Source organism: Marmota monax, unplaced genomic scaffold, assembly GCF_021218885.2.
Source record: "Marmota monax isolate L192 unplaced genomic scaffold, Marmota_monax_Labrador192_F-V1.1 WCK01_AAM20220418_F8-fsc00100, whole genome shotgun sequence".
NCBI lineage: Eukaryota > Metazoa > Chordata > Mammalia > Rodentia > Sciuridae > Marmota > Marmota monax.
The window spans coordinates 1,402,493-1,418,524 of NW_026693872.1; the positions used below are offsets into that span (position 1 = coordinate 1,402,493).

Consider the following 16,032-nt stretch of genomic DNA (forward strand, 5'->3'; position numbering starts at 1 on the left):
GTAACACCAAGTATGTATGCACAGATTGGAAAAGGCTGGTTAGGTGGGGAGATGAGCAAGACTGTCTGGAAAGGGGCCTTTTGACCACCATGTTAGCCAGATGTGGAAATGGAACAGTTAATGAGATGAGTAAAAGAATAATGTATTTTGATGTAGTATTATATAAACTCCATAGCAATGTTGTAGATCAATGTTAAGAGACTTAGATATAGTAGAAATTTGAACTTGAATGCATTTTTGTGCATTAGTGCTCATTCCTTCAGTACCTTCCTTCAGTACCAATCAGCTTCCACCTAAGGTTACATGCTGTGAAACTGATATCAACAGCTCAAGTTTCAGACACAAATTTCTAACTGCCTGACAATCAACTTCAGCTCACAGTCTATGGTGTCAAACTTAACATGTCCTAAACAAAACTAAACCCCTAACCCAACTCTTATTCTTGTTTTCCCAACTTGAATTAATGGAGTCACCATTTACTCAGGCCAGAAATTATATTTTCATTGACTTCTTCTCCATCATCTTTTATATCCTGTCAGTTACTTTTCATTAATTTTATCTGAATAATTTAAAATTTCCTCATCTTCTGTCCCTCCTACTATCCCCAACTTGATTTAGAATCTTATATCTGCTATCCAAATCATTATAATTGTAATGGAGGAATGTATAAAAATAAATTTCATCTAAAGTTAGTATCTCCTTATTTATGAATATTATATATCCCTTCATGTACCTCCACTTCTCACTTGATCCAAACTTCTGTTTTAGTCAATTAATATTTATTTTAAAATCATTATGTTTTTTCTGCCTCCTCTGTTAAACAGTGTCTTGCACAAATGCAAGACTCTTATCTCATTTATGTTCATATCATTAGCAACATTAATAATGCCTGTACTTTGTAGGTGTTGGAAAATGTTTTTGAATAAAGAAATTCCAGGTGCTACAGAAAAAAAGACTCTTGGCATTAAGTTAGAACATTTTAAATATATTTTAGCAATATTACTCATTAGATTATAAATAATTTGAATTTTTGACTGTGTATTACTCAAGTCCACATTATTTCCTCCCCTGTGCCACAAGAAGTTTGCTAAATTGAATTAAATTTCTGCAGAAATGTGATTTAGTGCTGCATTTCCTCCATATTCCTCTCTTATTTCCCTACTTGCTTCAAAAAGAAGTAGAAAAAGTAGTTTTTATAACACCCTGTTAAGTTCTTATGTGAAAATATTCACATAAAAGGGATTCTAGATCCCCCAAATTATCTTTCTTCTTATTTATTCTTTTGCAATAATGTAACTGAGTCTTAATCAAAGCCAACCTTGGAAAATATCCTAAACAAAAAGAATACTGCAACATAAAAACCAACAACAAAAGAGAAACTAAGACTCAAAGAACAGGATCAAAGTACTCATCCTCTCACATCCCAGATGGAGATCATTTGTTTCCCTAGAGAGCTGGGACTTGGGGTGGCCCTTGAACAAGAAATGGCTTGGCAAAAGGAAGTACCAGATTTATGCCAGGAAGGGGGAAAAAAAAAGACTTCAGATTAACAATTTAAAAGATAGAGCCTTAAAACACACACACACACATTTTACAGATCCACAATGTAATTTAATTGACAAAAAACCAACCAATAATTAATCAACTAGTCATCATGTGTGGATGTGCGTGCAACTTCAATTGCACACACATGTGCGTGTGTACACACATACACACACACACACACACACATGTGCGTGCCTTACTTCCATCCAGTATAAGATAATGTGAATATTGTTTCTCTCTTAGCATTTGCTGGTGGGAGGGCTAGGGCAAAACACAATGCTCCAGGATACTAACTACATTGATGGCTATTTGGGGAATAATTAGTCCATACTCCTTTCAATATCTTAATTTTCATTTTCTTTTTAAAAATACTTGATTGTATTTATATGTAGCAGAACAAAACAAAGCACTATCAGATATTATAATAAGAGAGTGAAATGTCTCTACAGTGTATAGAACTTATTCTTCAATCTTTTACCCTTAACTTCTTCCAGCTAAGGAAACTGACGCGATGATTACCTAAGGCACCAAGTATGAGGAATAAAAGAAGACATAGCCTCAGAAGTGGGGATTTTGTAATAATCAAGGCAGTTAGTATTTATTTTGACTTATAAAAGCATACAACTATGAATCCACAAATATACATTATTTAATGTTTAGAACCCAATTTGCTTGGAAGGAAGAAACATAAAGTTCTCTGCACCGTTAACAATGATAATAAGAAAAGAATAGGAGCTTAGGGAGGAACAGAAGATGAGAGATTGATGGAACAGGCATCAGAATATTGTTATTAGTAATGACTTTTCAAAACAGGGAGATTTTATTTTGCATCTGAAGTTAGGATATGAACTCCCACTCTATGTCCCTGATGCTCTCGGCACATCTACTCTTACATAAATACCTCTATGTGCTATGTTGTTCTTCATGGTTTTCATTTTGTTTTGTTGGCTTTGGTAGTTAAAGGGTCAGGCTAGGAGCTGATGTTGATGCTTTGGTTGAGGGATTGTGAAATAAGCGTATCACATGAACTGTGGCAACATGATCCATACACTGAAATAATTTAGTGCCTGTGATATTGTGGAGCCAGAGGTAAACCACGATACCACAACCTCTCAGGACTTCCGCATAAATCTTGAGAGAACCATTGACTTTTTCTGTGAGTAGGATGGATCTAAGCCAACTGTACCTCCATAATTAGGGGGAATGAAGGCCCTAACTAGCCTTTAATCACATACATTGTTCTGCAAACTCTTTTTAAAATGGGGGACTCGCTAATACAAAATTATTTATTTATGTGTGTGTGTGTGTGTGTGTATACACACTTGCTTGAATAATGCAACAAATGTAATATATGTCATCCAACCACAGAAGAAATTTACATGCAGATTGCCAATTTTTAAATTTATATCAAATAAGTTTAATATTCTGAAGTGAATATAAAGGTAAATGTGAAAAGGACAGAAAAAATAAGAATTTCTAGGCCCACAAGCATAGGAATATATATGTTTGATTTATTGAAAATAAATCGTTTGGTCTTTTCACTGAATTTTCAGCTCCATCTGTTATTTCTGATTACTTAGTGTCCCAGCACTTAAAATACCTGAGGAAAATAAGAGAAGTATAAGGGACTGTTCCTGCTACTGATGAATTTTTTAAAAATCATAATTGCTTTATACTTTATGGAACATCGATAACACAAATTACCCCCAACTAAACTTACAATGGTCCAGTGATATTGAGTGATAGAGAAGCATTTATCATATGCATTTTGGAGAGGAGGCTACCAAACTCCTAAGAGATAAGTGATTTAGTTAAATATGACCAGAGAGCCAACTCTGACTAACCACACTTTACATTAGTTCAGACTTCTTCCCAGAATAAAATAATTAAGATTTGGTTATATAGAGAAAGCTGTATGGTTCCTGCTGACAATAAATGCAATCATTTTGCAATTTTTAAATGATGTTACACTAAACGAAATTAGCAAGGGGGAAGTACCAAGTATGTTAATATAATATGTTTACATAAGTAAAATAGCTGTGCTATAGATATACAGCTGTTCTATAAATCTATTAAAGGTTTTGTTTCTATAGTCCCAAGTTTGTATCCTATCTTTTTTCTTCTGGTGAAGAATAAAAAAATGGTACATATCATAGAAACACATTGCTTTGCCAACAACACAACTAACCTAAGAGTGATGGCCCAGCTGCTGCCTACCTTGCAAATTTCGAGGAACTTCTCACTGGTGTATTTCATAGGGTGTTCAGTGAAGGTAGCATAAGGAACTTCAGTGGACCATGGGTTCCAGCGGGACAATAGGGACTGCTCCTCTGGACTCCCCCAGTAGATCCTAAGACCCTCTCCAGGTCTCCTAAAAGAAAGAGTTTTCCATTAGGTTAGTCATTTCTATCAGATTAAAACAACCAAATACAAGTTTGGGAAGGCAAAGTAATATTTCACTTGGCTTTTCTACTGCTGCTGAGATTAGTGGCTTACCTCCCATCTATTCAATTATTCTAAGTAATTTAGAAGGTAAGAAGAAAAGAATAAAATTATTTTCAAACATGGTGAGTTTGTTGTTGAGAATTCAACATGAAAATGGAAGTCTGGTGCTCATGACAGTGACCAGAGCTGGAAGTATGGGTGTTAAACTCACACTAACATTCTGATAGCAAGAATTAAGAAGGAGAGAGAGAAAGGGTATCAAGTAAATGGGACGGGGACAAGAACAGTCAAGGTGATTTTACAACAATGGTGGTTTCCTTAAAGCAGTAAACATAATTAAAAAGTGGGAAAGACATGGGACTTCCCAGTTGGTAGGACATAAGGGATGAGCAGTTGAAAATGCCCAGTTTCTCAATTCAGTGGTTTCAGCTTCTGTTTCTCCTGGCCCTCCATTTTCTGCACACATACCATCCAGTGAAACTGTGGCAAAGGACATGTTAATGTTTGTAGGGAGATCGTGCCTGCCCCTCTCAGTAAATTCACAGTCCTGGTCAATAGTATGTGGGAAGAAGCCACTGTCTGGCATAGACTAGTTCTGGTCATTGGATAAATCCAAGTGCAGACCAAGAGAAAGTCAGCTTTGGAACAGTAAAATCATGGCAGAAGAGTGTGCCCATGTTGGTTAACAAAATTGTCATTTCTATGGCCTGTTCTTTTGAATGTGCCCATAAGAATTTAATGGTTGTGGGTTTAAACATCTCTGAATGCAAAGAAATGCCTGGAGGTTAAGCCAAGCTCAGGTGCCTTGCATTCAACCAGCTTCAACTCAGTTGCCTATAACTCTAAGCAGCCCCATGAAACATTACAGAGGTCTGGTTTCTTCTAGAAATTAAAGCCTTTGGGATTTCTAGATGAAAACCTGGAGCTTAATTGTTATGCCTTCACAAAGCTGTCACTTCCTGTATTAAGGAAGGATTCCTTTGGGAATGCTTTTGTAGTTTCTGAATGTTTATCTCTGTAGAGGTGCGCACAAACACAACCTCACACAAATGCCTCTCACCTCAGCCTCCCCAGGTGGTGGATCCCTGAGCTGCTTCCTACAAAAGGAAAGAAAGAAAAGAGCCCAGCACAATCTATTGCCCAGTTCTCACAGTTTTGGTAATTGAATTTGAAAACCAACATGTATCGTTTTATGTAGTTAACGTTTTGCCAAAGAAGGAAAAAAAAAATAAGAAAAAGGAAAAAAGCAGAAAGTATTGTGCATGCCTCTAAAGTTCCCTTTCTAAGCCCTCACCTTCTCAGAGGCTGTACTGGCATTTATCATTTCCCCCAGCCTGGCACTTTCCTTCACTCTTTTCTTTTCCTGGCTTGGCAATAAACACTGACCTCCATGAATATTCTTTTTTTCTTTTTTGGGTACCAGAGATTGAACTCAGGGGCACTCAACCACTGAGCCACATCCCCAGCCCTATTTTGTATTTTATTTAGAGACAGGGTCTCACTGAGTTGCTTTGTGCCTCACCGTTGCGGAGGGAGGCTGGCTTTGAACTCTTGATCCTCCTGTCTCAGCCCACCTCCACCCGCCTACCCCCCAACCTCCCACCCCTGGAGCTGCTGGGATTACAGGCAGGCACCACCCCCTCCTGGCCCTCCATGAATATTCTAATCATGCTGGTTAATGGAACTTTCTGGCTTGAGTCCATTAAAACAACTTGCACAATGGAATTATTTACTGCTTCATATGTCAATTTATGTATTGGGTGCAATTTTTCTTTTATCCAAAGGGGATGAAAACCTGCCAAGATAGCTTCTCTAATAAGTACCCATGATTTTCCTTTACCTTAGGGAAACACTAAATGAAGTTTGAGCTTTGGTTACTTCTGAATAACCAATCAATTTGACCATGGCAGTGATCTTTTTCAGAGATGTAGTGTACTCTTAAATGTAGAAGTTCAAGTAAACTTCTTTCCTAAGCGCCAGAGGAAAAAGTTGAAAAGATAAACCTAAAACTAAGTATTCTCTCCAAATGCAAAATGTATGGGGCATACCCAGCCTTATAGTACCAGAGGCATATTTAAAGCCTATTATCATCTTCTCTCCTGTCACATGACCTACGGGAATTATGGAGACTAGAGATGTTTTTTTATGACCAGAAATGCTTCATGAAATAGTAACTTTGTGTTTACATGATATGTCATGTGAGCTAGTAAAATGAAGTTAAAAAGTGCAATGAGCAGGATCTATAATAGTTCTGTGTTACAATCCTGGTTTTGAAATTCCATGTGATCATGGGTAAATCACATTTCCCTTTCTGACTTTGAATTTAAATCACTTCTTTTTCTGAAACTTTGGAACCTATTTTCTTATATGGAGAAGTAATATGGCTGCCAGTTCTCTTCTTTAGAGAGTCTTTAGAATGTCACTTTCCATGACCTCAGTAACTGTGTAAGTGATGTCAATAGCTATAGTTACGATGCTACCAGCATTCACCTAGCCAAGGACATATAGCATCCAGAAGGGGCCTCTGGGTCATGGTCTTTTTAGTTTAGAGAAATAAACCCTCCATAGCAGAATAGTCCTGTACTGCAGAAGTCACACTGAGTATTGTCATATCACTCCTAGGTAATTTTAAGACTTACCACAATATTTTATAAACACGTAAAGGCATTAATCAACCATGAACAGCAGGGATGGGATAACAGTTTAAGGTTTGTAAACTAAAAGGTCACAGCTAGAAGGGCTCTTGGAATTCATAGCTCCATGCCTTCTCTCTGAAGATGGGAAAACTGAGACTCAGTTCCAGGACTTTCCCAAAGCATCATGACAGAAAAGGGATGAGCAGAAGAGAGCCCTGGTCTCCTGAGGCAAGGTTCAGTGCTCCTGACATCATTCTGGGACACACAAAGTACATTCAGAGTTAAGATCATGCTACTACACAAAACCACCTTCTTTCCAGTAGACAAAAGTTAAAATTAAAAAGGAGCCTGCCATTGTTTATGGGCAAAAACCTTGTCTAGGGATCCTAGCTAGATATCAGAAAGTCTTTGTCTCAAGCCATAGATTTCTATAGACACTCAATATTTAGCAATTATGAGATTATAGGAAAATAAGGTAGGACTGGCAGTGAAGGGGAGAATAACAAACAATTTCTGCCATGATTGTAAGAAGAGCGGGCCTTTCTCACTGACCTGCGACAAGGGGTTAATTGAAGTGGGGGTACAGTCCCAAGACAGGAATGCCAACACCCAATTATGAAGCAATGAAAGAAGGTGCACTCTTCCTAAAATCTTACTATGGGAGTCAACTGGGTTTTCCACCAGCTCTATATCTTTGGGCATTTTTATACCACCTTTCTGATCTTTATGTAACAACAATTTTGGAACAAGAGGATGATAAATGATAAAAATGTCATATCTACAGGGCACTATCCAACTAACAAGTATTAAATGCTCACTGTGTACTTAAGTATCTACTATGAACTATTTAAAAATTTGCATTTTTAAATTTTATTTCACCCAGACCACAATTTTCTTGAGCAAAATTGGAAGACATAAAATAAGAAAGAAATAAGATAAAAAGGAAATAAGATAAAGAATATGACAAGACTTAATCAGATCATCAAATGAAGAACTGCTAGTGAAACAGAATAAAAAGGGGGGAAAGGAAACACCACAACCACCCAACACTGCTAAAGTCAGAAGAGTGCATCTAGTGTATAGCACAGAGGGAGTATTGAGGTGTTTTATGTTGAACAGAGCTATTGACCCTGCTGCTTCCATCTAACTCTGGGTCCCAGGATATTTCTTTTGTGTTCAACCTCTGTTTCCCAGTAACATTTTGATGTATATGATTTCCTAAACTTAAATCGTTCTGATTGACTCTCATTTGGATAAAAGCCAGACCTGCAGTTGCCTTCTTCAGAGCAGATGAATATGGTTTCTTAAATAGCTTTCTAAAGGGCTAAAAATAATTTTCAAACTATCCCAGAAGAGGATCCCTAAAACATTCCCCAATTCTCTGTCTTCAGTCCACCCTTTACACAGAACATTCTGTGTTCATGGAATTATTGTGGGTAGAAAAATGAAGAGGCTCAGCATCTAAATCATAGAAGCCATAATCCTATGGCTATCATTTCCTTCCAAGACTCAAAACAGGTAGAGATAGGAACCTGCCAACCTCATTACAGAAGTAAAAGATCACCCCTTACAGTCTAGTTTTATTTCCACCACTTTGTATCCTCAAGGGAGCCAGCTGTATCTGGCCTGCATTCCCATACTGGTGGAAGTAAGGAGGGCAATGCAGTCTTCATTTCTGGTAAACTTCAATGCTGGAAAGAGACAGAGGTAGGAGGACCATCCATAAAGACTTGGTAGAAAAGGCTTGTAATAATCAGAGATTATTAGAATCCTAGACTGAGTTGGAAGTTCCCTCAGAGGCCAGTTTCCAATTCTTCTATGTTCATATATACACACTCCAAGGGCAGAGTTTTCAAAGATCACAGCTCTTCCTTAAATCATGCTAATTACATGTTCCTCTCAGTGACTCAGACTCAGAATTCTAAAGCACAACTGTTGGTGGGGTAGAAGGCCTAAGCCAAAAAAAAACTTCATCCCAGCAAACCTGTAGTAGGTTTGTCTTCCACACCAAAAACACAACGGCATACTGAGAACCTGAGGTTTACACCAAAGGGACGAGTCACCCAAGTGGCAAAGGACCCAAGCATGGAGAATAAATGTGGTTGAACACCACAAAAAGTAGCTCCAAGTTGAATGGAGGGAAAAGTTTGTTCAACAGCAAGCTTTGTTATACAAGAAATTATTTCTGTCAGGAAGGACTCCTCTCCTTGGAGTCATTTTTAGCTGACCTAGAAAATATGCCAGCCAGTTACCAGTCCGGGTTAATTTGCTCATTCCTTGCATTCTTCTTCCTTGAGAGAGAAGCCAGGAATCCATTTGAGTAGGATGACATAGCCAGCCAGCTTTTTCCTTTGACTCCCCACTCTTCTTCTATCCTGGCCTTCAAAGATTCTCTGCTAGGCCATTAAACTACCAGATAGCAGAACAGAATGAGGAGGCCTTGCTCCCCAGAATGAGAAATGGCAGTTTCCATTATTACCTCCGTCAGCGGCCTCTCCTTTCTACTCATCTCAAATCTCAAAGCTGCACCACAGAATTAAAAACATAGCTGGAGGCACCAAACTGAGATTTATGAGGAAGCACAGACATTAACTCTTACTCTAAACGCAGGGCGTGTGCTTGTAAGTCTGGGTGAGCAAACAGAGGGAGGCCTTCGGGTGGGGAGGAGGAGGGTGGGCCAGGAGGGGAGAGCAGTTTAGTGCAGCAGGAGGTATTTTCTTAAGGTCTCCTTTTTCCCTACCTCACAGCCTGTATTGTTGAAAGGTGAGTCTTCAGGGCCCCCTGAAATGTTAGTCCCTTGCTTGTTTAATCTGGACAAAAGCTGGGACAGAGTTGGCACCCTGGAGGGTATTCAGTGCTCCTTGGCTCATTGAATGACCTCAGAGGAAATATTTTCCATGACAAGAACCCAAAAGACGCTGGCACAGAGTCAGACAATAAGATTTGCAGAATGTGTTTACATTCTCTCAGTGTCCCCAGGCAGTTCCAAACCTATGGGCAGGTGCTGCCTTTATCTACTCTCTTTGCTCACCTGGCTCCCTCCCAGAAGTTTCCAGAGCCTTGGGCTCTTGAGATTAACCATTTACTGGCACAGGTAACCAAGAAATTCTGTGGGTTATGTTACTTGAGGAGGAAGTAAGTGACAAAGCAAAATGGATCAGCAGTGTCCACAGGAGAGATTTCAGGGCACACTGGTGTTTTGCTAAAAACCATCAGTAGGAGTTCAAAGGCTGGGTCTGCACTAACTTGCTGTGTGATTTGAACCCTTTATTTCTCTCCAGGAGTCTGTGAAATTAGGTAGGTGAAACCAGAGCATCTCTAAGTTCCTTTTTCTGACCCCAGTAAATCTGTGCAGACAGATCAGAATAATTTCTAGGATAATCTGTGTTAGACCAGTTAAACAAAAACCGAAGTACAACTTAATGAATATGAGAAATCTTCAGAGGGCTATTGAGCAAAAGAAATAATCTTAAGCTACTGGGGGGAAAAGTCCTAAAGGGGTTAAATCAAAAGCAGATGTCAGAGAAAATGAGGGTGAATGCTTACAAAAAGGGCAGTGACTAAATAAGGGCTATCTACCAGGAACAGAGTCCTCAACAGAAATGTTTATCTGCTTGGGAAACTTGAGATGAGCTTGTCCTAGAGGTAGGTCATCTTCATAGCTGAGGGAAAGAAGGAGGCCCACACCAAAGTTTAAACCCAAGATTTCGGGGTTCACAGTAGTAGGATGCATATATGAATTTGACTTCCATATTCCACATTTTTGGAATGTTACATGTTATGATAGTAAGATTTTTAGTTTGACAGTCAATATAAACTGGTCTAATCCTAGCACATATCCTAACTTAGAGTAAACTCTATAGTACTTGTATTTAACTATAATAACTTTATTTTGACTTAGACCTAGGTACATTTCTGGATCCCATTTGCCTTTTTATAAAATAGTGGAAGCAACGGATTAGATAGTCTCTACAGGACACTGTAACTCAACAAAAATCTAATATTTAATAATTCAAATCTGTCAGGTCACAAGATTGGTAATCTTTGGGTTTCACTTGAAAGAACACCCAGAAGTTTGTTTGTTCCCAGCCCAGAGCTGGAATGAATGGATTATTTGAAAGGACATCATTCTAAAATTTATATAATTATTTCCTTAAATAGATTATACAAAAAATAGCTAGTTTTTTATTACATAATAAAAGCCATTACAAACCTCAGACATTCAGACCTAGAAAAAATTTATTATTCAGCATTTATGTTGTATGTTCTTGACCCCTTAATTTCATCAATACAGAGACTAAAACCTAGAGAGTTATCTTGGTCTCTATTTAATACCTTTATAATATCTTCCTGTGCTCCAGTGGTTCTTTCTATAAAAGAAAGAACTGTTACATATGATGATTTGCTCGACACTCTAAAAGATCCTTGACTGCCAAGCTAATAACCTTATATGTCAGCTATCTCTTCGACATCAGGTTGCTATTTCTTGCTGCTATCAACATTCCTGACTCCAGGTGCTCTTCTTCTAATTTCTGTTTTCTACACTTCTGTTGACAGGGAACCTGGGAATGCATTATTATTAGGGTCATGGTAAGATAATTTAAAATATCCTCTTTTCAGCTCATCTTCTAGGGAAATGCATCCATTTTCTAGGAAAATATTGGATTTCTCTGATGTAATTTAAATGGAAAGCAAATTCAATGAAGTTTATGATAACTTTTGGACTAAGGGGAAAAAAAAAACAAAACTCCATACCCTTTTACTCAAGCACCTAAATGGCCCATCCAGTTAGCATCCATGCTTGTCAGAATGAAACAAAAATGATAACCTTCTTTCCACTTGACATGAAATTTTGTCATTATTAGAGCTATACTCCTCAGGCACTGGCATTGTTGGATTCCATACAAAGTGTGGGTGTAACTCCTACAATATTTCATAGTTACTCCAAATGGCAACATTTTAAGCAAGTCTCTGAGAACATTTCTCCATAAAACTCAGAGAAATTGCTTTGGAATATAATGTGATGAGAACTTGGAAACAGGAACAACCTCTGATTATTGACTCTGTGATACAGTCTTCATTCATTTAACGTGTTTTCTGGTCTTCTGCTTTGTGCCAACTATCCTGAAAGAATCTTGAAAGATAATAAGTCTTCAAGAAGTTCAGAACAGGCTCTATAAAATAGATGTTCTCTTCTGGGGGTTGATGGATAGGAAGAATTGGATAATTGAAAAAAAGGTGATTGAAAACATAGCAGGAAGTAAAATGAGGACATAGGAAGTAATGAGAACAAAGATCCATATAAGAAGAATTTTATACAATTATGTGCTATGATTTGTATTTGTATTTTTATGATGATCATATTGACTTCCAGCTGGACTGCTTTTGAACAAGCAGGGTAGAGGGAGACAGTTCAGAAAAAGGCTATACGGAATGGTGGAGGCTGGGGCAGAGGGTGATCGAACATGTCAGTGAGGGGTCTAGAGCAACTTGATCCTAACAGAGACACTGGTGAAGAGCCACTGGGGAATAAGTGTGGAGTGGTTTAATTAGAAATTTGTCTGACTACCAGACTCAAAACTATAGAATGGAGAGGCACTTGGCACAGAGGTGAGTGGCACACAAGGCTACGCCATGTGCCTTACCTGGATGCAAAGTCAAGAGTGGAGTGAATCTTGCTAGCTGTTATCTTCCTGATGCATACCATTGTGGAAGTGAAAATGTAAATCAGAACAATTTTTAAAAGGAGAGAGAGAAAAAAATCAGAGCTTGAGTGGTAGTTGTGGTCATGGGAGGAACAGAAAACATTAAGTGTAAACTTTGTCTGTAACAGATTTGGTGTGGTGGCTCACTGAAGTAAATTAGTGGGTTTCCAAATCTGACCTTTCTCAAAAATATACTATGAGGGCTTAATATAATTAAAAATGTAAAGTTTTCTAACAGCACCTTGTAAATGGTAGATATTCAATATTTGCGAGTTAGACTATGACTTACAGCACACAAAATATTTCATCACCCATTATTGTATTATACTTTATAAAATTATTACCTGAAAAATCAGAAAAGATGTGTAAAATGTGTAAAGACACAGAGCTAGTGAAGGTTGAGATGTACACCTAGATATATCTGATTTGAAGGTAAAACTCCTACCTAGCCTCCTACTCCTGAGTCCTGAGGTTGATTTGCAAGGTGTGACTAAGTGCTCGGGAGAACTGAGGGTTGGTTAACAAAAGGGATATTTAGTGGCTTTGCTGGCAGAGGTTGCCTCCTCTCAACAATGCTCAGAGTACAGGTCTGGATTAGGACTGTTTTTGCAGTGATGGAAGAGAAAGGTCAGATGCAAAGACACAGAACTTATCTCATCCAGCTCCAGTTCTTCTTCTTAAAATCAGCAGAGCAAATCTGGCAACATCAAAAGTAAAATCTGAAGAAGCACAGCATTAAAGCTGCCTCCCTTATGGTTCATTACCTTGGCACTGAACCTGAGGAGGAATCATATAAAAAGATTGAAATAAACATACTAGAAAATTAGCACTATTGAGACGACAATGGGATTTTTTTCTTTTTTCTTTTTCTTTTTTTATTTATTTTTGTTTCTTACATATATGACAATAGTGGGACTTTTTTTCTTTTAAAAATCTTTTGTAAGGGGCAGGTATTGTTTTCACATGGAAATAAGTGTCTGCATACTTAAGATACAAGAGATGAACATAAGAGCAAAGGCCAATAAAGGCCAATCAATATAATAAGAGCTCTACATTCATCTCTAGTTTTTACTATAAACTTATAAGGTAGATTTAGAATCTTTATTTTACAGATGAGGAAACTGAGGTCCAAAGCCATCAAGCAGAAACTGGCAGACGTGGCACTAGAATTTTGGCTTCTCTGATTCGGCATCTCCTAATAATGTATCCTATGGCTGTACAAGACAATGAAGAAAAGAAGAATCTGTACTATACAGTCGTTCATTCCCTCATGAAAAGTTGGTGGGTGGGGAGCTCCCGTTTTCATTTGCCATCTCTCTCCACCTGAACCAATCTACCCTCTGCCTTTTTCCACAGAACCAATTCAACCAACTCAGAGGCTTCCAGTTGCATATAAGATTTAGGAACATTTGGTCAGCCTAATTTTTAAGACCTCTTCAGTACAGTTCTACCACACATTCCCAATATCCAACAACACCTCAGAAATCTAACCAAACAATCCAACTTGCTGTCTTACAACCTGTATTACAACTCATGTGAAAATTTCATTCAATTATGCTGTCTACCTGTTCTATCACCAAATAAACTATGAACTCTTTAGGAATAGAGTCTGTGTCAGAATCATGCCCATTGTCCCCACAACCATCCATCTTGTAACATGTACTCAAAATAGCTTTGAAATGAGTAGAACCATGCTTTTCACTCTTAAAACAAAAACCGAAAACAGTGCTCCTTCCTCAGACCAGAGTAATCTGGTTGATGCTGCTTTTGTCTTTCATTAGTTTATATTTGTGAATTTCATGTTTTAAAAGGGGCTTGTAAGATGTTTTCTGTTTGTTTAAGGAGAATGGGAGAAAGCCATCATCAAGGGTGCTGTGTACATAAAGTGAGTTTGTAGAGATACACCCAGGACAGAAGAGGCTGTACCTTTACAGAACAAGCAGTCTATGTCCCTGCTTTGAGTGCATTTTGCCACCATTTCTATCACGCCATGTCTGTACTGAATTCTGTGCCAAGAATTTTCCAGGTGGAGAGGGGAGAGGACAACTCTTGCAAGGTTTACAGAAAAATGCCACATAATAAAGGAAATATTTTGAGGCAACTCCCTCTATTATAAATTGGGACATTTGGTGAATCATTTGTGATTCACCAAAGTGTAAGTGTAAGTTGCGAGGGGTTTGTGTAAGTCTTCAGCTCCCCTCTTAAAAGGAAGTTACTTTTAAGCACCCCAAATATCCAAGTTTCAACATGTACAGAGTATCTAGGTGTTTTTGGTTGTTGCTATTTGTCTGTTCTGAGAGAAACATTTTTCTGAATTTCATCTTTTCCATTTCCTCTCAAGGGATATTGAGAGTAGATGGTCTAGAATACATAAAGGGGTAACTGGAGAGACAGGGTGCTGCAGGCTTCTGGTCCAACTCTGCATAACCCTGGAGAAAGGGCTGGGGCTTCTTAGGACTGGATAAGGTGCAGAGGGCTCTCTGGCTGACCAATCAGGAACCCATGTCTCTCCTCACAGGTCCCTGTGGGTCATGCTCCTGAGACTGAGAACATTTTTGCTTTTTCTACTTTGGAGGAATTTGAAATGGAACAAGTTTCAAGAAATTACCCGTAACATGCCTATTTATTTTTCCTTTTCAGTTTGTTCATGGTATTTCACACAATGAGCTATGTGGACAAAGCAAAAATGCCCATCTCTAACTTTCACACACAGATGTAGTCTACAATTAACATTTTCCCACTTGGTCATGGTCAAGAAAAGCCACATGCTCAGCTATTCTAATTGTTTAGCATAAATTGATGTCCAATGGCCTCCTCTATCCCTGACCAGAATGGTTACGTCCACCTACGCCAGGTGAAACTCCGGCGACAAAGAAATCTGTTAATTAGGATGTACTTCGGTGTAATCAAAGAAGTCATAGAGTTTAGAAGATGCAGATTTGAATTAAGTGCCAGTACTTACATTAATACATGACCTAGGAGATCCCACCCTAGTCCTGTTTTCTCATCTGCCTATTTATAGTCCCATGTAGGACCATGTAAAATGTCTGGTACCTCTCTTCATGAGGTTAAAGTACTCCCTTAGCAAAACTTGGAAAGGTAAATGAGAAAAAAAAAAGGAATTTCATAATTTTTTTCTTGTTCTCCTGCTAGCTTTGTTCTAAAACCCATCAATTCAGAAACCTGTGGGGTGAAGAGGAAGAAAAATGGCAAGAAATACTAAGCTCTGTACAAAATCAATGAATTCGAGACATATCTTGAAGTAGAAATAATTCACCTACATTTTACTGTGTATATTTGCTTTGAGTAAATGAGCAAAGTTTTACTCAAGGCTTTCCACTTATCTTCACATTGCTGTGGCATTGCTTTGCATACATACAGGCTTGTATGAATGATTTTGTTATTATTTAACCATTGACCACAGACTTTGCATTTCCGCCCAGGTTCAGTACAACAGTACAGATGGAGAGCTGAGATTCTCCCTTTGTTCCCCCAGCTCTAGCATCTGTCCCTCCTTGTGTCAGGTTTTACATGCATGGGTAAAAAACAATCAGTCCATGTTTCCACATTCCATCTACAAGTTCATTACCCAAATGATCAACTCTTGGTCACACCTCAGGCCCAAGTATTTGTCCTTTGGCAGCAAGATATTTTCTTGGAAGGACAGAACCATTGAAGAGCCCACACAAGCCTTAAAAGCA

The 16,032-nt window shown here is 38.3% G+C and overlaps 1 protein-coding gene across 1 annotated transcript in view; it reads right to left on the bottom strand.

The window, feature by feature from the left end:
• Tprg1 (tumor protein p63 regulated 1) overlaps nt 1-16,032 on the bottom strand; it is a 131,874-nt gene that overhangs the window by 9,116 nt on the left and 106,726 nt on the right. The window contains exon 5 of the mRNA XM_046462600.2: nt 3,763-3,916. Within this exon, the coding sequence (XP_046318556.1) occupies nt 3,763-3,916 (154 nt within the window). The remainder of the gene's footprint in view (nt 1-3,762; nt 3,917-16,032) is intronic.